Raw genomic sequence first — 25,719 nt, 5'->3', positions numbered from 1 at the left:
CAGCTTGCTTAATAAAATTGTTTTGGAAACAGATGACACCTATGCTACCCTCAGTTATCTAAACAATAATTTTAGCCATCTAGTCTAGCCTGCCAAGATGGAGCAACAGGACTCAATTTACTGTCACGCTTAAAGCAACTGAAAATAAACAGGTAAATATAAATCAATGGCTTCCAAACACTGACATCGTGTAGTTTGTCAAGTCGCCGGGAAAGGAAACAAATGAGCTGAGCCCTGTAATTCTCCTAGTTTATCACCTAGAAAGAGTGGCCATGCTGTAGCATAGAGAAAACCTAGATAGATTCTTCCAAGTTGAGGAGCCCAAACTGGGAGATCAGGAAGGCCAAAACAGCTGATCCTGGAAGTGAAGTTACAGAAATTAGGAAATCACACAGAGAGAGAAGGAAGCATAGAAGTCTGCAGAAGATTTCCAGTCTTCAGCTGATTAGTATAGACACGGGAGGGCCCTGCCCAGATCAGGAGCCAGCAGCTTTTAACTAGAAGAAACAGCACTTACCAGTGTTTGCACAGGATGGTGAATTATTTCTGTTTTTTTTTTTTTTTTTTTTTTTTTTTTTTTTTTTTTTTTTTTTTTTTTTGCCAGTCCTGGGCCTTGGACTCAGGGCCTGAGCACTGTCCCTGGCTTCTTCCCGCTCAAGGCTAGCACTCTGCCACTTGAGCCACAGCGCCGCTTCTGGCCGTTTTCTGTATATGTGGTGCTGGGGAATCGAACCTAGGGCCTCGTGTATCCGAGGCAGGCACTCTTGCCACTAGGCTATATCCCCAGCCCCGAATTATTTCTGTTTTTACAAATTGCAGCAGAAAGATATTCAATGATCATAAATGACTGTGAACAGTGCCCAACCCTGGCACTTAGAGTGCAAGAATCTAAAACTAGGAAATTATGATTTCTGTCGCAAATAACCTCACTAAAGGAACAGAGCAAATTAGCCTGACAGAAAGTGCTGCAGTGGTCCAGACTTTACAAACCTTAAAAAACACTCCTGGGGCTGCTAATGTGGCTTAATGGTAGAGGGCTTGCCTAGCATGCACAAGGCCCTGGGTTCGATTCCTCAGCACCACATAAACTGAAAAGGCTGGAAGTGATGCTGTGGCTCAAGGGATAGAGTGCTAGCCTTGAGCAAAAAGAAGCCAGGGACAGTGCTCAGGCCCTGAGTTCAAGCGCTAGGACTGGCAAAAAAAAAAAAAAAAGCTATCATGCCAGAGGATCAAACTGTTTCTAATAACAAAACATCCAAGAATCAATCAGCACAGGAACGCTTATGGACCATCAAAAATCCACACCTAACAAGATAAAATTCCACAATGGTTTTGAATTGAAATTATAAGTGTACAAACAAAAGCAGGACAAGATAATCACCCATAGTGAGAAAGTGGAGGCCTAGGAAATCTATTAATTGGAAGAGAAATAACAAATGATAGAAGTGTAGAAAAGGGTGTGCTAAGCACCAACGTGGAAAATCTTTCAAACATTCAAAAAAAATCCAAACCTCCCTAGAGATTATAAAATCATAGCAAGTTTTAGCTTGTACGTACACACACATATGATTCACAACAGATGAAACATTATTTTAAAAAAGAGAATAAAGAATTTTAAAACATGATAGAAACTACCCAAAATGAAACACTGAGGAAAAAAGACTGAAAATAAAAATAAACAAAGAATCAGTAAACTCAGTATATATATGCAATTGATGTCCTTGAGGGAAGGAAGGAAAATAAGGACTCTTTTTTTTTTTGACCAGTCCTGGGCTTGGACTCAGGGCCTGAGCACTAGGACACACACACACACACACACACACACACACACACACACACACACACACACACACCAAAATAATTCATCGCCAGAGGGCTCCAAGCTCAGTAGCAGAGCAAAATTAGCCTCATAGAAAATGCTGCTGTGGTCCTACTTAACAACCCTTACGATCCAGTCCCTGAGAAAATAAAACTGTTAATGAGAAAATGTTGAAGAACTTCAGGCATCAAGAAAATGCTACTAGTTGGAAGAATTTATCTATATAAGGGAATTAAGATCTTTAGAAACCATAAATATCAAGAAAAATGAGGTTCTTATTTTTAAATCCTTTTAAAAAATTAACTGGCAACCTACATCAAAGTTGAAATCCTATTTTGTAGGGGATTACAACCTATGTAGAAATAAGTGGTAATATGTGGTAATGACACAATGTCTAGAAAGAACAGACACACGGGAGCAGAGAAAGGGTCTAGATCTAAGCCTTTTCTCATAGTAACTTCTTGCCAATCAATCACAGTGCCTTCCTAGCAGTGCACCTTCAATAGGCTTCCCTCTGGCCTGATCCAGACTCAAAAACCTACCTGACCACACTTGTTCCTGTGGCTACAGTTCCACCTGTGGATCCTCACATTTCTCCATGAGAATATCGTGAGAACATTGTTGACAGGCTTGCAAACATCCAGTGATAAAGAACCTATGCCATTCTTTGACCTAAAAACTCTACTAAAAAGTTTTCAAGGACATACTTGACATGATTTACTCTCACTTGACCCAGGCTGCCCTCCTCATCTTCTTTTTCCCCTTCTGATCCTTTTGCTTATTTATTTAATCTAGTTGTATAAAACCTCTACTGCATACCAGATACATTGCTGTAGATACAATCTTGAATGAGACAGCACAACCCTTCCCCACATACAGCTTACAATCTAGAATACTTACTCTACTCCTGCTTAATAATTGTTTCCAGAAAGATTCAAAGATGTGTGTCCGGTGCTTTGGTCTGCGGCTTCTAGAATTCACTGAGCTGACTTGGTCCAGCAGTGAGAGATACTGAACTACCCGACATCTATTTTCTCCCTCTGATTTTGTTCAGGGCGATTCCTTGCCCAGCCCTGAGTGAAGAATGAAATGAAGTATAGCAGCCAATTATGATAATCTGGTTCTCTAAATTGCAACTTCCCTGAAACCCAGCCAATCCATGACCAAGCAGAGAGCCATGTGACCTCTCAGAAAGGCAACCCTGAGGATTTGTGGAGCTTTTCTTTCCAAAAAAAGGGGAGCAGACACAGAAAGTGCTGCTCATTTATTCCCCCTTAGTGTACAGCAGGTCCATTCCCAGTCCCATCAACTGAACACCTCTGGATTTTTATCAAATCCCACCTATTTAAATCATTGCCATCATGACTTTTGTTAGTCTTAAACAAATGCATTTCTGAATCCTATTTAATTTTGAGCACAGATCTTGAAACTTTAATGACTCAAGTAAATAGAGAAAGAGAGGGAGAGAGAGACAGAGACAGAGACAAAGACAAAGAGAGAAAAGAGTTTAGAAATAGTCCCTGTCAGTGTATTGTGCTGAGGGCAGGTAATGGAAAGGAACTTAGACTGTTTTTTTAGAAATGACCTTAGGCCAAAAGAGAATGAACTTCTCTTGGACTCACAGTTAGCTAACTGAAGGCACAATCAGGACTTTATTTGGACTTAAATCTGCTTTATTAGCAAATTCATCCATAGATTAAGCTTCAAATAGACGTTAAAGGATGATTGGAAATTTGGGATTGGTGTTTACTGAAAATGTCTATAATTTCACCCACCTTTGTGCTACTAACTGTATTACCCACAATAAATATATAATCAATATTCTATATAGAGATTTACAGAATCTATAGCAAGAGAATTAATTGATTTATAGAATCATTCTTCAATAGTGCACAATTCAGAGCAGCCAATATTTAGTATTGGCTTTCTTCTAGAGAAAGCAAGACTACCAAATGGTGTACATGAAAACTGGGTTCTCCCTACAACATCCAAACAACTTACTTGTCCTTGAGTTAAGGTGTCCATGCTAAAAGATCTGTGATATTTTCTCTTACATATCTACTTGCTTCATGTCATAAAGAAGATAGAACTGTGGCTTATTACTGAGAGCCTGGGTCCAGGGCACACTGAGACCTCTGCCTAAAGAGGAGATGTGCAGACACAGCCCAGTAAAACTAAGATGAGGAAATCTCCCCAACACTAAAGCCAGTTATAGTGAGGCATAACATACAAAGAATGCACCAAGCCCATATTCAACTCATATATACACTGTCATAAGGCAAAGCAGGTTGGAGCAGCAGTCCCTCAGAAGAGCTACCAAGTACAACCTGAGTCAGAGTCTTGGGAGACCTATCCTTTACAGAGAAGAAGAAGAAGAAGAAGAAGAAGAAGAAGAAGAAGAAGAAGAAGAAGAAGAAGAAGAAGAAGAAGAAGAAGAAGAAGAAGAAGAAGAGAAAAGAAACTATGCTTGGCACCAGTAACTCATGCCTGTAATCCTAGCTACTCAGGAGGCTGAAATCTGAGGATCACGGTTTGAAGTCAGCTGGGGCAAGAAAGTCTATGAGACTCTTAACTTCAATTAAACACCAAAAAAAAAGCTGAAAATGGAGCTGTGGTTCAAGTGGTAGAGCACTAGCCCTGAGCACAGAAGTTCAGGGACAGTGCCCAGACTCTGAGTTCAAGCCCCTGGACTGGCACCAAAAATAAAGCAACTATTTGGTCATTCTTAAGGAATGAAAGAGGATTCTCCTTTTCTCAAGGCTATAGCTAGACTCCAGGGTTATAAGTCCTAAGGGCCCCCAAGCCTTTGAGAGAGGATGTGCAGTTGCCTTCACAGCCTTTGGTGATGAAAATCCAACAAGACATCAGTGGGTTTTTGTTTTTCCCTCAGAGCTAGACTGGATTGTGTGAGGAGAGGATGTCTTTGAGGGAGCTAGAGGCAATACAGCCTAGATACTTAGGAAGAGACAGGGCTGAGGGGTTGGGGCTGAGGGCTGGGGTTGGGGGGTGAAGTCTCTCCTGTTGGATGCAGGGCCTGGGCTGCAGCAGGTCCTGAAAGGAGGGTGAGATGGGACCACGGTGAAGAGTGAGAATCCAGAGCCTTTGGGAAGGTCCCAAGTTTTGAGTGTGTTATGGAGAGAATGAAGCCTCATGTACCACACACAGGGCCCAGGCAAGGATGGAACCAAGCTTGAACTGAGCCAGGGCCTCATGTACCATACAGGGCCCAGGCAAGGATGGAACCCAACTTGAACTGAGCCAGGGCCTCTGCTTGCTTTCTGCATAACACAAGCTTCAGGTAAATAACAGGCTCAAAAATGGTCACTTGGGAATTAAGAAATGTTTTTTCTGAGCTGTTTAAGACCAGTTAAATCAAAATTCACTCATCCAAACTCTGTTGACTGGCAGCCTTTAAATTTTCTGAGCCATACATCTTATTAAATGATGAAGATACACAGATGAAAATGCTATCAGGTGCCAGTGGCTCAGACCTATAATCCTAGCTACTCAGGAGGCTCAGATCTGAAGATCACAGTTCAAAGCCGACCCAGGCAGGCAATTAGTCAGTCAAAAGTCAGAAGCTAAAATATGTCCCCAGTAGTAAAATACTGGCCATGACTGAAAAGGCCAAATGAGAGCATGAGACCATGAGTTCAAGCCCTAATACCAACACATACACACACACACACACACACACACACACACACACAACCTACCACACACAAAAGATGATTTCACCACTGGATCCTACCTCTTGTGAAATTAGTGCTATATGGCTTTAGGAATGGACAGGAGGAAGAAAGATAATAAACAAGTAAACAAAGTAAGAAAATGGCAATACTTGGCAAAGAGGGGGCACTAAACCAAGGCCAGTACTGTAGGAATGAAATAAACAGAAAGTGGTATGGAGCAAGCATGGGAAGCCCGAAGGGACCACATAAAAGAGTAAGATGTTTGGGAAATGAAAGATAAACTGTTACATGTGTCATAAATATCAGAGAAATGTGTGCACCTTTGCCTAGAGTAGATAAGGATGAATGATATACACGTGTGTGCAGGCTGGATCAGTCTGGAAGGAGGAAAGGTGGGCACTGAAGCTTCTCCAGGGCCTGCCTGGAGAATCCAGCTGGGAAGTAAACCTATTATGTAAGTGTCCCTTTAGCCAGCATGAAGGGCCAAGCACTGCCTCAAGCATGCCTTTCCATCAGTCATGAAACAGCCGGGAAAACACAGCGCCATGCCAGACAACTCGGGATGGAACTTTCACACAGATAAGTACTTAACAGGTTCCTGGAAGACCTGAAAGGGCAAATGTGCAGGGGGTGGCGGGGGACAGGTTAAGCAATTCGGGGATTAGTAACACCACAAGATCACTACTCTCCTTTGGGCTGGAGTGACAGAGCCAACTGGGACAAAGGAGAGGACGCTGCCCCTGAGGAGCCTAAACCACAGAGCCACCACCTGAGCAAGAGGATTAAACCCTTGTATACCCGCTTTCTGCCTTCATCCCACCTGCCTGCCCTTCCTGTTGGCTGGAACAAGCTGCAAAGGAAGCCTTAGACACCAATCTGCAGGGCTACCAAAAATGGAGAATGGAACAGGGAAGGATGCTGAATAAGATTAGAGGAGTGTGAAGGACCCAAGCTTCCAATCATCTCATGGGCTAGGAGCAATTAGTACCTCCATTTTTCAAAGAGGAACCTGGGGGCATGAGGAAAGGCCACATGAATCTAGACAGTTGCAGAATTTAGTTCTATCTGATTCCAGAGTACACGCAAATAAATGCTAAGTCATGCATCTAGCCTAGCTGTAGAAATGAAGGCATCTTGCTTCTGGAAGAGGAAAGCTAACATGGACTAGAGGTATGTTCAGAGGATCTTTTCTACTGCTCTATCACCTGATGTGGGTCTACTGGGTACTGACAGCTTGTTGAGCAAGTTGCCCAAGCTCTGCTTATAAGAAGCAAGGCCATTCCTTGACTTGACAACTCATGCCCTTCTTCATCTCTCCACCTACCTACATGACTTTTCTTGGCTTCTTCTGCTAGCTCAGAGCCCTCCTCATTCTCAGCTCATACTGTTTCCTTAGCAGACCAGAAATCTAAGAGTCATTCTGGCTTTTTTCTCATATCCAATCCAACACTGGCTCCCAGTAATTGCCCCTTCTAAATTGCCACCTTTCTTCCTCTCTATCTGTACTCTCCATAAGCAAACCACAACCATCCTGAGGCAGGAGGAGGGGTGATAACTTAGTGCCAGGATTCCTCCTGTCTGGTTTTTCACCCACTGCCCTTCAAAACATCCCCTCCTACACATCAGCCAGAATAAGCATGTGAAACACAACAAGGAATGTTCCTGAACTCTCATTTCTTCTCCTCATTCAACAACCCAACTAATTACAATCCTTTCAATTATTCCTTATAGCATTTAGACAAAACCCTGAAGGGGTGGTGTGTGTGTGTGTGTGTGTGTGTGTGTGTGTGTGTGTGTGTGTGTGTGTGTGTTTGCACGTGTGTGTTGGTAGTGGAGCTTGAACTCAGGACCTCATGCTTTTGCTTGACTTTTCTGCTTAAGGCTGGTACTCTCCCACTTGAGCCACAGGCCCCACTTCTAGCTTTTTGCTAGTTGATTGAAGAGAAGAGTCTCAGGTTTCTCTGCCTAAACTGGCTTTAACTTTGATCCTCACACCTCAGCCTCTTGAGTAGCTAAGATTACAGGTGAGAGCCACGAGTGCCCAGTTCAAACACTAAAGTCTTAAACACGGCCTCTGCTGTCTGGTATGGTTTGTCCTCACTGACCACTGTGATCTGCTTCTGCTCACCTTATTACTCTCTACAAGGAGCCACGCTGGCTTTCTTTCAGCTCCTTTTATTTAAAAAAAAATAGTGCCCTCTTCTTGCACATGGTAATACCTTTGGTTGCACTGGTTTCCACATACACACACATACATACACAAACACACACACACACACACACACACACACCTCACACTTCCTAATGCAGCCCAAATATTCATTAGGACTTCTTTAAGACATTTGGCAAATGTCTACATGTAAGACATGACTGTAATAAAAGAGAATGTAAACGGCTCTCAGAACTGCACAACCATAGAAATGGAAGTGTTCAAGGAGGGGATGTGTAAACTGTAGCCTTTTGGGGAGTCCACAGTTTGTGGATTTCTGGGCAGTCATGCATCCAAGCTTGATAGAAAAGTAGGCTCAGATGTCCCATGTGTTCCCTAATCCTATTTCCTGGGTCTGAACTGTAAGAGAAAACAAAGGCCGAGTCCTCCGTGGGGACCAGCAGCACGAGGTAGGGTAGTGGTCTAGGGTGAATGGAATGCCACATTGCTAAGCCAAGCAGAACCTAGAAATGAACACACATTGACCCAGTACACCCGAAGGAAAGAATTGGGAAATATACTTCAAAGGAAGAGCCAGACATGCTTGTTTTGCTCGTTCCTCCCAGAATCAGACTTCATCAAAAGGGACAGAATTTTATTGAAGAGGAGAAACAGAAGTCCTTTACATTTAGATTATTCTTTTCTAATGAGTCCAAAGCAAATAGAATCTCACTCATTAAGTGTAATTGGGAGGAAGATGAATCAAAATTCAACCAAGGCTCCCTTTCAGAATACTTCTAAAGGAATTTAATTTGGTTATTTTCAAGGATATATAAAAAGCTCATAGATTTTTTTTCCTTTGAGAAAATTTATTCTCTTGTGTGCTTCAAACGTATTCTGTAACTAACATCTTTGGTTTTTAACTCACACATTTCCCCAAAGAAATGATTTCCAAAGTAAAGAATTCATCTTCAACCCAGTTTCTAATTACCCTAAATACCTGATATATAGAAAACAAAATCCTAACTATAATGCCCAAACTCAGGAAACCGTGGATTTAGTCGACTGTATCCAGCTATTGGTCTCCAACACAGAAGTGAAGGTATTCTGATAGGTTTTCCATCACACAAAATCACAGGGTGCAATTACCTGTCTGACTCCATCTTTTTTTTTTCACTACTGGTTTGATGGATCATGGAGTCCAACTTTGGGTGAATTACACCATGACACCATTGTCTTCACACATTTAGTTTTACTTATAAGATGGAAAAAAATAACACTTCCTCCATTTCATCAATGATGAAATGTCACTCTTTCCTGAGGTTGTCAGTTCTGTGGGAGTCTTTCTGCACATTTGTCAATTGCACACTTGTGACCACGTTAGTGGATGGATGAGCTAAATAAATATTAATATCAGTCATGTTGGCTTTCTTCTGGATTAAGTAGTGTCTTTAGAGGATGGGCCATCTACATTTCTGGGTCACTTTTTCATGAACTGTTCAACTTAGACAAATAGTGAATTATATCTGACCACAAATCAATTGATCAAATCTTGGGATGAATGAACTTTTAACCTCCCAGGGACAAGACTGAGTTGACTTTCAGCTCTTCAGAGTTGAGACATGCTTTGTATACACAGTGTGAACTTTTAGTAATGACAATAGCTACAAAAATCAAATGGCCTAGTTGATTAGTTAACCCCATTTCTTCCAACCACAGTGACTCTGAGCCAAATACTAATTAAATAGTGCAGCCAATTGGCTTGCTTCTTGCTTCTGACCTGGTAAACTTTTCTTAGCCCCAAACCAGAAGTGAACATATTGGAATCCTATTATTATTTAGGCATGTGCTTCAACATTACAACATGGCTGCTGTTCAGATATATCCAAAATCATAATTATCCATTACCAGTAATTACATCTTGATAAACTACCTGATCTAGAGTTGTGAAGGAAGGAGGAATGTAAACTTCATTGTGGTTTCTAATCTCTTTGTGCCTCATTTCCCTCATCTGTAAAACAAAGATAATCACAATATAGTGTGGCAAGGATTATGAGTTAAAATGAATAATGTCTCAAGACAGGGCCTGGCACACAGTGATTTTACTCTAATGCTTGCAGTTATCATGAGAGGTCTTGGGAAAAATAACTCCCCTAAAAGGAAGATTAGACATTGGAGCCAGGTATGGGGCCCGCATATCATAATTATCAAAATAGATAATTTGAAATTATGTGTTATATACCAGAAAACTACTAAGAGATTATATTTTAAGGCTCTCTTTCACATACACATCCAAATGCTTGGGAAAGAAGGTAAAGAATCACTATCTTCATTTAATCATTCTACAATGTATAGGTACCTATCAAAACATTGTCTTGTGTTCCATAAATATGTTCAGTTTATCAATAAAAAAGAATCTGTGCTTGGAAGCAAAGTCCAGAAAATATCTGAATTTATATTTTGTTCTTTTAACAATGTTTGAAGCAACATCAGAGAGAAAAACGTTACTTCTACAATGTTGTTTTGTGTGTGTGTGTGTGTTGCTGTGTTGCTGAGGATCAAACAGCCCAGGTTCTTTACCCAGGCTGGGTAAGAGCTCTCCTCTACATAGTAAGCTACACCCCGATCCCAGCGTCTGCTGCTGTGGTTTGAGTATAGTTTGCCTACCTGGACTTGTGCAGAAAGTTAATCAGCAAAGTCATCGATGCAAGTGGTGGAAACTTAAACCAAGAATGATGTTTGGGTGCAGGGTCCTTGGAAAGTGATTTGACTGAGAAGGTAATTACAATACAGTCTTCCCCATATTGGATTCTTTAATTATAAGAGCAAGAAGACAGACCGTAGATTCATAGGCATGTGCTCCCGTCGCTCACCAGGTGATACCCTATGCTGCTACAGGACTACGTTCTCAAGATGGCCATTAGCAGATGAGGTCTCTAGGCCTTGACCTCTGGGACAGAGCTAAATCAACCTCTTTTCTTCATAAAGTTAGCCTGCTTCAGGTATGATGTGATAGTGACAAAGAGCTGATTAAGGTGTATTTCCAATAAAGGGTTTTGAAAGAAATGAAGGTGATAGAAGAGGACGAAGAAAGAGAGGAGTCATCCAAATGGATAAAGGTAGGTAAACCAAAGGTATACTGTTACCCTTCAGTAAGCAGAGTATGCAGGAGTGCTTAGCAGCTGTGGCTGGTGTAAAGCTATTATTAGCAATTGTGAGAGACTTAGAGTAACTGATGGTATCTAACACCTCTTCTAAGTCTCCAACAGGGGTAAAATACTATCATCAAGACTCCCTGTCTGTTCAGTGATTCAAACAGAAAAGAAATGCTAATTAGAGGAACCAGAGCTATGAATTCTGAGTGACCCCAGGGATTAAAAATAATGCTTATCTGTTGGTCTTCTGTTGCTGGAAACTTCTTAGAGGTTTTAAGATTTCATTGACTGATTTTCCCCGTAAGTGCTCTACATGGAGAAACAAAAGTTCTTAGTAAGGAATGATTTCAAGAGGTAATTATATGCCGGGTGAGTTAGGGGCACTGTGAGGAGAAAACCCCAAGAGAAGGGGGCTGAGTCCAGTGAGTGGTGTGATAGGCTTGCCACACCCAAGAGCTGCCACTTCAGCAGGGGTCTAGAAGGGCTCCTGTCATTCCTGCTTCCAGTGGTAACCAATGCCAGCCAAGACCAAGGAGAAAGAATAACACTACTTTCAACAGAGAGCGCAGGAGCTGGGTTCCAGCGACTCATACTTGTAATCCTAGCTACTCAGGAGGCTGAGGTCCAGAGGATCATGGTTCAAATCCAGCCCAGGCAGAGAAGTCCATGAGACTTCAGCTCCAAAATAACCAGGAAAAAAAAAAAACAACACAACACCAAGCTTGAGCTATGACTCAAGTGGTACAATACCCTCCAAGCAAATAAACTAACAAATAGGAGGTCCTGAGTTCCAATCCCAATACTGGGTTGAGAAAGTTCTAGAATGAGGCCCAGGACCTGGCTTCATTTCTCTCCTATTATGGACTCTCTCAGATTATCCCTGTTCTGAGTTGCACCCCTGCCTGAGGCCTTAAACTTGGACCTGCTTCCGCCCCCGTGTCTCTTACCTCCCTCCGTGTCTCTAACCTCCAAGACATCTCCTGGTTCCTGGACCATTCCAAGTCCGTCCTTGGCTCAGGCCTTTTGTGTTTCTGGTCCTTTCTGCCAGAAACATTCCTTCTCAAGGTATTTGCATGGCTGATTCATTCTTATTTTTAGCTCTTAGCTCCATTAGCAACTTTCTATCCCCTGCCTCATTCTGTTATTTATAGTATTTATCATTGCCTGAATATACCCTGTTGTTTTCTCTTCCTGGTCATTGTCTCTCCTTCCAACTAGAATTCCATGAGAGAAAGAACTTCCTATCTCCATCATTGCTACTCACATCCCCTTCCCCAGGTATCAAATAGATGTTTTCTCCACAGAGAAACAAATGCTCAACATAGCTATAATTCATTGAGGATTTACTCTATGCAAATTCATAGCAGTAGTTTATTTTGTTTTTGTTTGCTTTTGTTGTTGTTTTATTTTTATTTATTTATTTATGTATTTATTTTTTGGCCAGTCCTGGGCCTTGGACTTCAGGGCCTGAGCACTGTCCCTGGCTTCTTCCCGCTCAAGGCTAGCACTCTGCCACTTGAGCCACAGCGCCGCTTCTGGCCGTTTTCTGTATATGTGGTGCTGGGGAATCGAACCTAGGGCCTCGTGTATCCGAGGCAGGCACTCTTGCCACTAGGCTATATCCCCAGCCCTGTTGTTTTATTTTTTAACTATGATCTTACTGGTGGATAAGGTGGGTCTTAGCCCCAGGGTCTGGATTGGGGTCTTAGAGAGGTTGTACAACTTGCCCAGTTCCACAGCTAACAGGAAACCAAGACCTAGCCTCTCACTGGTGTCTGTAATCCTAGCTACTCAACTGGCTGAGGCTCGAGGATGGTGGTTTAAAGTCAGCTTGGGAAAGAAAATCCATGAGACTCTTATTTCCAATCCACCACCAAAAAGCTGGAAGTAGAGGGTGGTTCACATAGTAAGAGTGCCAGCCTTGAATGAAGAGCTAAGGAAAAGTACCAGGCCCTGAGTTCAAACACACACATCTACTCACACACACAAAAGAAACCAAGACCTGATTTGAACCAATGTGTGTTCATCTCATACAAAAGTCAGTACATTATTTTCTGTATAGGGTCAGAAAGTAAATACTTTGAGCTTTACAGACTATATGGTCTCTGCCACAACTGTTCTCGCCTCTTGCTGTGTGAGGAAAACCGCAGAGTACATAGCTGATCCATGGGATTATGCTAGTACAATTTTATTTGCCAAGCAGGTGGTGGGCAGGTTTGGGCCTGGAGTCCAGGTGCTCAGTCCTTCCTTAAGTGTTCATTTTATACCTGGTTTACTGGGAAGGGGGTGGAATCAAGGGGTGAAGTGGAGTTAAAGACCATTAAATACGGGTACTATGTCTGGGGCACATCTTCAAATAAGGGAGAAAGCAAATGGTAACTGCTGAGTTTAAAAGGCAAGACAGAATATGAGGTTCTAGTGAGAATTAGGACTCTACGGATATAATCATGTTTGTCTGTTCTGGGGTGTGTGTGTGTGTGTGTGTGTGTGTGTGTGTGTGTGTGTGTGTGTGTACTGGGGCTTGAACTCAGGGCTTGGGCACTGTCCCTTAGCATGTTTGCTCAAGGCTGACATTCTACCACTTGAGCCACAGCTCTATTTCTGGAGTTCTTTTGTTTTATTTTTATTTTTTTTTGTCATTTGCTTGTTGTTGTTTTTTCTTGTGGTTACCTAGAAATAAGAGTCTTATGGCCTTTCCTGCCTGGGCTGGCTTTGAACCATGATTCTCAGAACTCAGCCTCCTGAATAGCTAGGATGACAGGCGTGAGCCCCTGGCAGCTGGCTGCCTGTGATTCTTAAACCCTAAGCACAATTGACTGGAAATACCTTGCAGTGCTCAGGGTTGACTGGAGAGGTAAACATAGCTCCAAACTCCTTCACCTTGAATTCCTTGTCCCCTGGCCATGATGCCAGCATTCCACAGGCCACACTGGCATCAACAGAGAACCTGGGAGAAATGATCAAACCCTTGGTGCCATTAGTCTCCCAGGAACACACACAGGAGTTATGAGTTCACATGTCCTCAGTCTTATACTATCATAGTGGTGCCCAAGCAAACAGTGGAACAAGGACATCTGTGGGCCTCTGGCTTCCAGAGAGTTCTTTGCTTTGATGGTGAGAGGCAACACCCTCAAAGATGGGCCAAGTCAACCATCTAGTGATACAAGAGACCCAGGACCCTATCTCAAACAAGGACTAGGGGATTTTTAAGCTATGCCCACTCTGGTTTGACCAGGGAAGGAGTTGGAGGAGTGGAGGGAGGTGGAGGGAGGAGGTAACTTTGGAAGAGATAGTGAAACAAATGAAACAAATCGTTTTCATAGATTTGATTCCCTCCGAGGTGGGGAGGAAAATGGTGGGACTAGTTTAATGGTATTGGGTTTCAATTCAGTGTCAACTGCTTTCCTATATACTGAGCACTAGCCTTGTCATTAATGTATTATGTGAGGTTATGTGACTAGCTAGAATCTAAATAGGAATGATGCATGTTTTTCTATTCTGTGCTGGGCTGCTGCAAACTGTAATTCACGTTTGCACAAAGGAGAGGGCATTTTGTAATACATGTAAGGATATGCAAGCATATATGTAAGAATCTATTTACATACATGTAAATATGTATACATTTATTGTGTGCATTTACATGTATTTACACAAATGCAAATGATATACACAGATATTTAAGCCACAATGCCAAATACAGTGCCTGGCACACTGTAGAAATTCAATAAAATAGGATGCATTTACAGCTTTTAATGTGCTTTCTCAAATTAAGGTAGATTGATCCTACAGCCCTTGACTAAAATGATCATTTTGCCATCCAGGGGACGTTTGGAAATATCTAGAGTTATTCTGGGTTGTCACAAAGGGGGAGAAGGATCCTTCTGGTATCCTGGGTTGAGGCTCGGATATTGTCAAGCATCCTGCAATTCATAACCTCATGATAAAGAACTATTTGAGGGCTGGAGGTATGGGCTTATAAGACAAAGCACTTGGTTAGCATACGTGAGGTCCTGGGTTCAATCCCCAAGATTACAGAAAAATAAAAAGAGAAACATCTGACTCAACATGCCTATAGTTCTGGGGGCCAAGAGATTCTGATCAGATGAGAAAACAAAGGACCAGGACCACACAGTTAGTTGCTGGCAACCCAACATAAGAGATACCTCCTGACTTGCTCAGTGCTCTGACTACAGCCTTAAGCTGCTGACCAGCTAGAAGGCTGTATGTTGCAAGAGGAATGAGTTCATCAGGAAAGATTGTGTTGGTACAAGAGCCTAGGCAAATTACACACAGTTATGTAAACTCAAGTGGACCACATCTGTTGCTCTTCAGCTAGGACAGGTTTCAGAGGATTAAGATACCAAGACTTGGATCACAAACTCTCCCTGTAGACATTGATTACTGCTACCTACCAGCTGGCACTCCCACCCTGTCCTGTTCTTGGGGTGCCAGCTAAACATAGCACTCAACTCAAAGAATAGCAAGTTAAAAATACTAGCAAGGACCAATCATATTAGGTCAAGGTAGAAACTGCCAGAAATAGATTCTAAAATGCATTCGTCATTTGCTTTACCATGATCAGCAACAACCCTTTTTTCACCTCATATGTGCTGAGAGATATATTGGGTTTTGAAGAGATGGGCAGAGAGAGAAGGTAATGTCTACCAGTATCATGCAGAAGAAGTTTTCAGCCTAAGCAGGAGCTTTTCCTTTGCAGCTGCCACACCATGCAAAGAGAAGATTGTCACCAAGGGTAAAGCAATACCAGACTTATGATTGAATAGCTAAGCTTAGCAAGACTTCCTTTTTTCCCTTGGCAGTACTGGGGTTTGAACCTGAGGCCCTACATGCATTAGTCTGGTTCTCTACTGTTAAGCCATACCTCTAGCCCTTTCTTACGCTGAGTTTTTCTGAGGTAGGGATTTGCACACACTGAGTCTGTGGTTCCCTATTTTAGGCTTCCTGTTGTTGCTGGGGTGACAGGCACACACCACTATGTCAGCTTTCCTCTGTGGAGATAGAGTCCCCTGAACTTTTCTAGCCAGGCTGGCTTGGAAGCCTGATCACGATCCTCTCGTTCTCAGCTTCCTTAGTAGCTAGGATTACAGGCATGAGCACCAGCGCTTGGCAAGACTTGCTTATTTTAAACAACTTTTAACACAGAAACATCTAACTATAGCCCAAGAACTTAAAGCTTACCACTTAGATAGCTTGGATTTGGCTTTCCTGGTAAACATTTTGTCTCATTCATGAAGCTCTGTGGGAACCTGGCCAATGTCCTAAACCATATTTAAAATATGAGGATAGCCAGATGCATTCTGACACTCCATGTAGCCAGGGCAGGTCTGAGGACCTAAGGCTCCCTGAGCTAAGCAGGTAGATACAGAAGGCTACACTTTCGCCACCCCCAGTCAGGGTACTGGCATCTCTGGAAGTATTTTGCAAACTGTATCTAAGTGGAAGCTAGAGACCTGGATTAAACACAACACTGAAGATCAACTTTTGTCTTAAAACATCACTGAAAAATTAAACAGCCTGAAAACACTGAGTAAGGACTAATGGCTTTTATTTCCATTGCAGTTGCTTTCAGAGACGGATAATTCCCTTTTAGATTTTCATGAGTTTGGCCCAGAAAACAGATACTTGACGCATTAAACATACAGGAGCTGGAGAGGCCAAGAAGACAGTAGATTCTATTTAGGGAGGTGACTTCCACAGCCAGCTAAGTATCTTAGAGAAATGAATAGAATTTAAATTTATCAATCCCACCAATCCACTTACAGACCCAAAAGTCAGAAACTATGAAACCCATCGCAAGGGCCTGCTTGGGATTGGACATCAGTGTTAGCCTCGGCACTAAGCAGCATCAACACTGCACAGTAAACCAAGAAAGAGCCAGTCATTGTATTAACCCAAATATAAATTGTCAATTGACAAACACTATTGTTTCATCAAAGAAAGAATGTTTTACCATCCCAACCAGGGATGACTCACCAAACAAGGAGAAGTTGAATATGTAGGGCTGTGTTAAAAATTTGTGATTCATATGTTTATAAATGGCACAAAGAGACCCATCAAAAAAAAGCTTAAAAGGTAGTGGGGAGGCGGGGGAAGATGGTTAAAGAAGAATAATATCATTGGGGTAAATTTGGTCAAAGTATATTATAGGCAAGTTGTGAACAATCGCACTTGTAAACAAACCCACTTGTAAATTTAATTTATGCTAAGTTCTCTCTCTCTCTCTCTCTCTCTCTCTCTCTCTCTCTCTCTCTCTCTTATTGTGCCAGTACTGGGGCTTGAACACAGGGTCTCATGCTCTCACTTGGCTTTTTTACTCAAGGCTGGTGGTGCTCTAGCACTTGAGTAATACCTCCACTTTGGTCTTTTTGCTGGTTACTTAGAGATAAGAATCTCTCAGATTTGTCTGGCCAGGCTGATTTCACACTTTGATTGTCAGATCTCCCTCTTCTGAGTTGCTAGGATTACAGGCAGGAGGAGTTACTAGGCTAGTAAAACAAAAACAAAACAAAGAAAACAAACAAACAACAACAAAATGCCTTTTTAACCTACAGCTATATTCTTAGGAGTAACGTCTAGCACACAGCTACTGCCTAGACCACAGCACCATGAATGATCAGGAACCAGTGGAGCTGACAGGAGAGGAATTAGGGTTGAGATGATTCCCATGAGAAGGTTCAGCAGGTCGAGGGCAGGGAGGGAGGAGGAGAAGCCCTGAGGGAGAGGGAGGCCTTGTCCTAGGAACACAGTGCAGTTCTCCATGGCCACACTTCTCCACTGTGTAATGTTACACTCCATTACCTATCTAATTGCCCGGCCCTTCCACTGGGCTGTGAGTTCCTTGAGAGCATTAACTGTTCCTTGTTGCTGCATGAGAGCAGGGGCCAGCCTGGTGTGTGGTGAGGAGACTTGGAGCGGGTACCAGGGACGCACGCTCTGCTGTGCCAACCCTGGGCCATCTGAGCATCATAGGACAATTCCTCACCTTCCTAACAGTGTGTTCATTCCTGCAGCAGGCTCGCCCTGCGCTTCATCCCCCAAGACAGCTAATACACCCCAAAGGGAGCATCATGGGGTCAGAACTGCCAGGTGCCAGGGACCTCTGGGTAAAGGTGCAGCTCCTCTTCTGTGGTCCCTGGAAAGGGGGAGAGCAGGGAGGAAAAGCCATCTTCCAGTTGTCATAGCCAGCTCCTCTTCCTTCCAATGCTAAACCTTAGACCAGCTCACAGTCCTCATGTTTGTCTTTTCCCAGGCCCTCATAACTTGGGGTCACATTTTGGAAGGGACTCAAAGAATGAAGCAAACCGTGTTGCCAGCAATCCTCGGGATTCTATGCACAGCAACCTCCCTATCCCCACAGAGCAAAGTCAGCCTTTGTGGAGATGGATGCACCCATCTCTCCACGCTCACTCCAGGTGTTTCTCAGCCCACCCTGGTTTCTGGCAAAAGATTGAAGTCTCACACACAGCCGCGTTCCCTCTGGCTCCACAGGACCCTGCTTGCAGGATGAGGGCAAAGTGTACTAAGCAAGGGCACTGAGGCAGGAGGAGGCTGGATGGAGAGAGGGTGCCTGCCAGGAATTGTAATAAGGTATTTGCATATGCCCTGTCAGTACAATACCTGGGAGCCCCATCTCCCCATCAAAGTGCTGAACTTGAGCTGGACTTGAACTTGTGATTAGCAAGGCAGCAGGATCTGGGAATGGAGGAGGGTCACAATAAATGTGCCCATTGCAATGGGACTGGTGTTTTCCTCTTCTTGTCTGTGGAGATGGGGGTATCATTGGGTGCCAAAAGTCTCTTTAGAAATGCTCTTGGTCTAATGTTCTATTGCATAGCAACTGTATTCTTTTCTGAATTTCTGATCCTCTCTGAACCCTTCATGCAACAGGGTGATCTTAGGTCATGCTGTATCTTGTAATCTCAATCTCACCATCTTCCCACAGTTATTATCCCCTGGGGCGGGGCGGGGGCAGGGGATCTCTGGCTGAAAGGCCCATGACAATATTATATATATATATTCTGTGCCTAGCAGGAGTTGACTAACAAAGCTCAAGGCAAAGGTATGGCTTCAGATAAAGAGAAAGAGATGAAGACACCAGAGCCTCCATTGCATAGGTGGGAGGCAGATAAAAATTGCTGACATCATTATTCTCTCAGGAGTCTGGGGCCATTTCCTTCCTCGCTGTGGATTTAGCCTTTCCACCCACCTCAAGGAGCCGCTGTCTTTGTCTGAAAAAAATGCTAACCAGCTCTTCCAAGAGCTGTCAGTAGCGCGGTGGCCTGAGAACTCAACAAAAGACACTCTGTGCAAGAACATGGTGTTCCCGGAGGTGGGAGGGGGAGTGGCGGAGTGGGCAGCCTGGGGCGCACTCATGGGCAGCCAAGGAACAGACTGTGGCCCCATCCCCAACCCCTCAGCACCCTGCTCACCTCAGAGCCTTCCTGGGCTCAGAATTTCCTCAGCAGGGAACACTGCCACGTGGATGGATGAACCCCACCCCAACGATGACCCAGGCTGCCCCTGTACATAGAAAGCAGCCACAGGAGGGACAAGGTGCACACCAAGGGAGCATCTGAGAAGAGTGACCTCAAGGGAAGTGTGGGTCACTTCTAGGAAACCTGGCAAGGCAGTTTCTCCTCCTGGCCAGCCTCTCTTCATTTTCTAAGGAGGAAGAGGGAGTCACACAGGGAGTCACCACAGCCTGCTCTCCTTTTGTGCTTTGTTGTGATCCAAAGGATCACCTAGACACTGCAGGGACAACCTGGTCTTAGGAATCATTTGGTTCAGCTCCCTCATCGTGTGCCCTGATTCTGAGTCTCAGAGCCAGCCGGTCTTTGGCCAGGCTGGCTCACCAGTGCTCTGCAGCTTTCTGGTTGAGGTGAGACACTGTGCGCACAAATACTGTGTTCACCAACGAGCCTTTTCTTGACTGGCTCCCAACCCCTTCTAAATCAGATCCTTTGTTCTCCTCATACTCAAAGGGAATGACCTAGTTATTTGTGTGATTATTTTTTTAGTGCCTGTTAACCCCTTCAGCTGTTGTTCTCTGCCCCCCCCCCACTGCCCCCAAAGCTGCACACAGTAGGTGTCCCAGGGGTCTTTATTCTCAAAGTTACCCTGTGAGAGAAGTAGTGCATATCTTTTACAAGCAGAAAGACTAGTGCTTCAGCCATCTGAAGACAACCTGGAAAAGCTGGATTCCACTAAGACTTTAAATGAGCCTTTTCTGCCTGTTCTACCCCTTTTCTAACAAAATTAACACCATGACCTTCCCTCAAGCTGGGAGCCTTGGTTTAGGCTCTTCTAAATGTCATGTTCTAGAATCAAATGTCCCAAGACCATTCCCAAGAAGAGAAGAATTGAGATGAGGAGAAAGAAACTCCCTAAAGTTCCTTTTAGGACTGAAGGTCGATCAGAGCAGGCCCCCAGGCACAATTATAGGCATGCAGGCACCACAGGCTAGAGAAGATACTCTTCTAGGGCTCAGGGAAAGACGATGAGGCTATGGACCAGAGGAGGGGGACATCGCACTGGGGAGGGAGACAGAGAGAAGAGGGCTATTGCAAACCACCAGTGACCAGGATGCAGGGATCCCAAAGTTGAGAGTCGAGTTCAGGGAATGCCTTGACAGATAGAAAGAGCAGATCAGACCTGACAGCAAATCTCAGCTCCTGCACTTAGCATGAGCAACTTCCTTCCTTCATGGGAAGCAATTCAGTCTTCTTGGGAGACTGAGGGGTTAAACCTGGAGGTGCAGGCTGATGGGGAAAAGCAGTTCCAGGGCTGGGGATATAGCCTAGTGGCAAGAGTGCCTGCCTCGGATACACGAGGCCCTAGGTTCGATTCCCCAGCACCACATATACAGAAAACGGCCAGAAGCGGCACTGTGGCTCAAGTGGTAGAGTGCTAGCCTTGAGCGGGAAGAAGCCAGGGACAGTGCTTAGGCCCTGAGTCCAAGGCCCAGGACTGGCCAAAAAAAAAAAAAAAGCAGTTCCAGAGAGAGGACACAGCTCAGAGCTGGTGATGTCTCAGCTCAGGCTCTGCTCATGCTTGCATCATCCCAGCCTCATTGCCTGCTAGGATCAATTACCCATAGGCTCGATTGGGAACGGTTCCAGCCACCTGCTGTCATCCATTCCCTGTTCATGGTCTTGCTCAGCCTCAGGATGGAATGAAAGCATGAGCACCGAGGTCTCCATTTATAGTGCTGACTTACATATTTTTCTTAAGTTACAGTTTGCTCACCTGTTAAATGGGTTGGCACCTCCCCCCCCTCTCCTCCCCCAGCTTGTTATAGGGATTGAGTTCATCAGTAGAAAGCACTGGGAGTGAGTGGTAGACCCGGTTGCATGTCAGACACATTCTCTGCACTCACAGAGCTCAGTATAGTGCTGGGAGCGGGTCCAAAGTGAGCAATCACAAGACAGCGAGGTCGTGGTCCCAGAGGGACATAATGAAGAGGACATAATGGACACAGGGGCAGTTCAGCCTGACCATAAATGCTTGAGAATTCAGACACTGGATAGAAACAGGGATACACAGAGACACCCAGCCTGAGAAGAGGAAATGCTGCTGCTGGCCTGGTTATTCCTTAGCCTATAAATACATAAGGGGAAAACCTGTGTTAAGAGTACAAAATTACCATCAAACCATTCTTTGCAACTCAACACTGAAATGAAATGGTTTTCACCTTATTCCTTCCCCTCCCAGCCACCTGCAGCCTGGCCTAACAATCAAAGAAGACAAAGTCAATCTTTCCATCTGCTTTCCCCTTCTTCCTAAGCGGTTAGATCCCTGTTGATCCAACATGAAAACCAGCCTTCACAAGCAGTTGTTGGACACAGAGAGCGAAGCCACCACTGAGCGGTGATCTGAACTAGCCTCACAGGTCAAATCTAGATCTCACACAAAGTGGGAACCAACTCCAAAATGAGGTGGTCTGCTCTGCTCTGCTCTGCTCTGCTGGTCTCCTGAGCCAACATCATGAGGATGGGATTCAGGGATTCGAGCCTCTCAGCAGAGCTTTCCAGAGCTATGTCCCATTGGCATATCAGATTTACCGGCATACCAAGCTGAAGCCACTGGATTTGTTTTGTTTTTGTTTTCAGAAAGAATTTAAAACCCTTTCAGGGGAGTTAAGGGTTCTTAGCTCAGAGTGATGGATTATACAATAGCCAAAAGAGCTCATAGGTCCCCAAGTAGGATTTTGTAGGATACCAACAAATATAGATGTTAGAGCTGCATTTAAACATCCCTACACATCTCCAAGATCTGCCCAACAGCCTATCCCAGGTTTTGCATTGTCATAGAGTGCCAGGACTGAGACTTAAACCTCTTCCATCTGGGTTTGCCTCTCATGTGTTCCAATATACTTCTCTGGCCCTCCCTTCTACCCCCATAAGTGCCCCAACCCCCAACCTTTTCAGTACCTGTGTTCTGGCCTCTGTGGGGTTTGAGGAATTATTTCCAATCCTTTGATTAGCAAAGCTGGAGAAGACAGCCTCAGGCTGTGGATGAATTAGAATCTCCTCTGAGTGCCAAAGGCCTGAAGACTTTGAGTACTTGGGCTGTAACCTCAGGGGAAAAAAAAATCCCCTAACAGCAGCAAACACTCCCAGCAAAGTTTTGAAATACCACAAGAGGAGGAAGGCTCGCTCATCAAATAATAACCAGGAGGAGATAAGGCCTGCTAGGCTGAGGTAGGCCAGCCAATCACAAGCTCCGCTCTGAGTGCAAGGACAGGCAGACCCAGGCTTTTGGCATGAGTTTCCGGGGCTTGTTATAATTTAATGATGCAGTGGGTGGTGTCTTTGTGGCATTGCCTGGTGGGGATTTTCTAACTGGACGGTGAGGCTCTGGGCTCAATAACCTCATTCTCAGTGGAGGGGCCAGGCCGAGGGGCTAACAGAGTATCCTAAGCAGTCATGTGGGATGCTAGGCTCCCAGCCTGGTTGCTCTTACTTTGCCAAGACTGTTCTTTCTCACTGCTGCTGGGAAGGCAGGCTTAAACTTACCAGTGCTGGAATCCGCAGGATGGTGAGCGTGTGTGACATGAGATGGGAATCAGAATGCCTGCCATACGGAGCAAGTCACCATGGAAAACCCCTAGGGACCTTGTGCTCGCCTGTTGGAGATGCTTTCTGTGCTATTTATGATTGGCAGAGATGGAGCTAGTGACTTTGGGCTTCTCTGCTTCCCCATCCTTTCCCAAGTTATCACTGCTCTCTGAGGAGAGAAGAGATGTTATAAGGGGATGTTTATTATAAGGAGGGGTGCCCTCTGGAGTCCCAAAGGTGAAGCATCTTGCCAGCCCTGTGAACTGGTTAAGCGGACTGCACAATCTGACTGCAGAATTCCCCAGCTCTCTAGAAGGCTCATCCAAGCCCTAAGAAGATGTTAATGCACCCTTAAGTGGCATCGATAGCTTGAAGCTAAATCTTTAAAAGAACTTAAGGGGGACCCACTGAGATACGAATTGCGATTCATTCACCACAAAGTCATTTCACTTCTCCTCTATTAGAGATTATGGTTACACCCAGGTGAGGCAGACTCAGCTTAGCCCGTGGCCTTCCTGAATGATACCCTAGCACTGGATGGAGGAGCTCATTAAAGAGGTCCCTAGAGGTCCGTACCTGGTCATGAAGGATATGAGCAGATCCAAAGACACAAGGGAAAAAGTACCGCCATGGTAGGAAGTGAGCTAAGTTCGACTGTCTAGCACCAGCAGACAAAACAAGGTCAAACTTGTATTCTTCATCTTTCTTTAAAAAATGATATAAAATAGCTTCATCGAGGTAATTCATCCACCTCACAATTCACCCATTCCAAGTATTTAGTTCCATGATTCCTGGTATATTCACAGCACTTTACCACTAGGCCATATTCCCAGCCCCCTTCTTTCCTTTTTATTGCTGAATAATATTCCATTGTATGAATATACAATTTGTTTGTTCATTCATCTGATAGGTGGTTTAGAGGGTTTTTTGCTACTATGAATAATAATCCTAGAGACATTCAAGTCTCTCCTCCTTTTTATCCACAAACAAGCACATAGCCAGGATATAAGAAGGAAACAAAACAGGTAAGAGAACCATCCATTGAAGTGCCATACTGGTAGCTGAGCCTGATGTTGACACGGATTTTTACAGCGCACAAAGCGTAGCTATACACTTGCTCCTCCCCTAATCCATGGTAAAAGAAAGGTATTCTTTTTCTTGCCACTTCAAAGAAGAAGGCATGGGAAAACCTGAAAGCATGAGTGACTGGCTAAAAGCCACCCAGCCTCAGAACCAAAAATAAGTCCTATGTTCTTTCTTCTTCAGCTCCTCATAGCAAACCTGCTGTTTGATCTTCTGCCCATTCCGTCTTGATTTTTCAGTTCAAGGCGGAAAACACTTCCAAAAAGGAAAAGGAACAAAGGGTAAGGGGGCCAGCAAACAGTTCTTACAGTTGGCATTTAAACTAGTTTTACATAAGGCTCCCACAGATGGAATCTTTTGTCAGAAGGCACAGAGCTAGTGAGCCAGTCATGGCCAGTGTAAAGGCAGATAGGCATCTACTTGCAGCCATAGGCTGGTCTGTCCAGCTTGCTTGCTTTACAGCAGCTAAAGGGACACAGTGCCTTCTGCAGACAGCTTGGTTGGCTGGATCACTTTAGTAAGAAAGACCCAGGTACAGCAGGAGATTGCAGAAGGGAATTGGGAAACATGAAAGTCTGAGGATACAGGAAAGGGTAGCTATATAAAGAACCAAAGAGCAGAAATCAACAAAACAGGAAATATACATAAAGTTCCATGGCACAGCTGGCCAGCTTTCCAGTGTGACCTGTAGTCAGGAATGTTTCCTTCCAACCCTAGAGAAAGGTCATTTGACCAACAACCTGTGCAGGTGTGCTAGGTAGAACAGTAAACAAATGAATCTATCTGGGACTGAAGAGAGGTGATTGGAAGAGAATCCTCCAAGAGTCTCATCACCTGTCCACTCCCAAAGTCCATGGGCCTGGCAGAGCTCCAGCAGAGAGGAGACCTTCCCAGAAGTAGAAGGAGGAGTCTCACCCCTGGGGATGACAAGCAGCCCAGGTGTCACACAGGTATCAGGACATGGCTACAGGTCACCTCTCAGGTAGAGCATGGAGGGCAGGGTGCTTTTCACTGGGAAGTGACCACAGGGAGTTGTGAGAATAGCAGAGGACTGGGACCACAAACATCACAGTTCATTGACCCAACATCATACCAATTGTGTTTCATTGCCCTTATTTGTTTGAGCTCATGACATGCAGAATTTAGCATATCTGGCAAGTCACAATAGAACAAAAACAAAAACCCACCCAAACAAAACATCCTTTAGATAAAGTCTCTAAGGGTATAGAGTGGTCCCAAGCTCACTCCAAAGTCGTCGGTGTCCCTGGATATGTTGTAAAATTAATGGGCACCTTTGACTCTGCTCCCTGTTCAAAGCACCAGGGTGTAGCAAGCATCGCGATTCTGAGCAGGGCCAACACAGAACATGGGTTCATCTTGGTGGATGAAAACAACTCTTGGGACCCACTATGGACAGGCCCTGGATCAATGCCTCTTGGTGCCCTTGTTTTCTTCTCCAAACACCAGTAGGGTAAAAATATGTGTATTTATGCCCATTTCAGAGAATGAAAGAGCTCAGATGTCAGTTAACTTGGGGAGCTCATTCATTTCATAACTGGTTGAGCTGAGACTTGAATGAAAAGCTTTAGGACCCCCAAATCCATGACCTTTCCATTCTGCTTCTTGGTGGGACTTATAAAAGAGCATCCCTTTCCTTTCTGTTTTCCAAGCTGCTACTTTTTCCATTTTCCTTCTGTGACTTTTCTAGCACTACCAGAATCATCCATGTATGTTGCTATATCCC

At 44.2% G+C, this 25,719-nt stretch overlaps 1 protein-coding gene across 3 annotated transcripts in view; it reads right to left on the bottom strand.

Annotated features, from left to right (window-relative positions):
• Gpam (glycerol-3-phosphate acyltransferase, mitochondrial) overlaps nucleotides 1–22,598 on the bottom strand; it is a 62,081-nt gene extending 39,483 nt beyond the window's left edge. Inside the window, exons 1-2 of one of the 3 annotated variants that reach the window (XM_048338267.1) lie at nucleotides 22,266–22,597; nucleotides 2,720–2,892 (exon numbers count right to left, since the gene is read on the bottom strand). Coding sequence is in view for 1 of the 3 variants with exons in the window: in XM_048338266.1 (XP_048194223.1) it covers nucleotides 2,840–2,846 (7 nt within the window). In the remaining 2 variants the exon portion in view is untranslated. Of the gene's footprint in view, nucleotides 1–2,719; nucleotides 2,893–22,265 lie in introns of those variants that run through there. The other 2 variants (XM_048338269.1, XM_048338266.1) reach the window with 2 other exon arrangements.
• Between the last annotated feature and the right edge of the window lie 3,121 nt (nucleotides 22,599–25,719).

Source organism: Perognathus longimembris, chromosome 2, assembly GCF_023159225.1.
Source record: "Perognathus longimembris pacificus isolate PPM17 chromosome 2, ASM2315922v1, whole genome shotgun sequence".
NCBI lineage: Eukaryota > Metazoa > Chordata > Mammalia > Rodentia > Heteromyidae > Perognathus > Perognathus longimembris.
The sequence above is the reverse complement of the archived record's forward strand: the minus strand, read 5'-3'. Positions and strand labels throughout refer to the sequence as shown.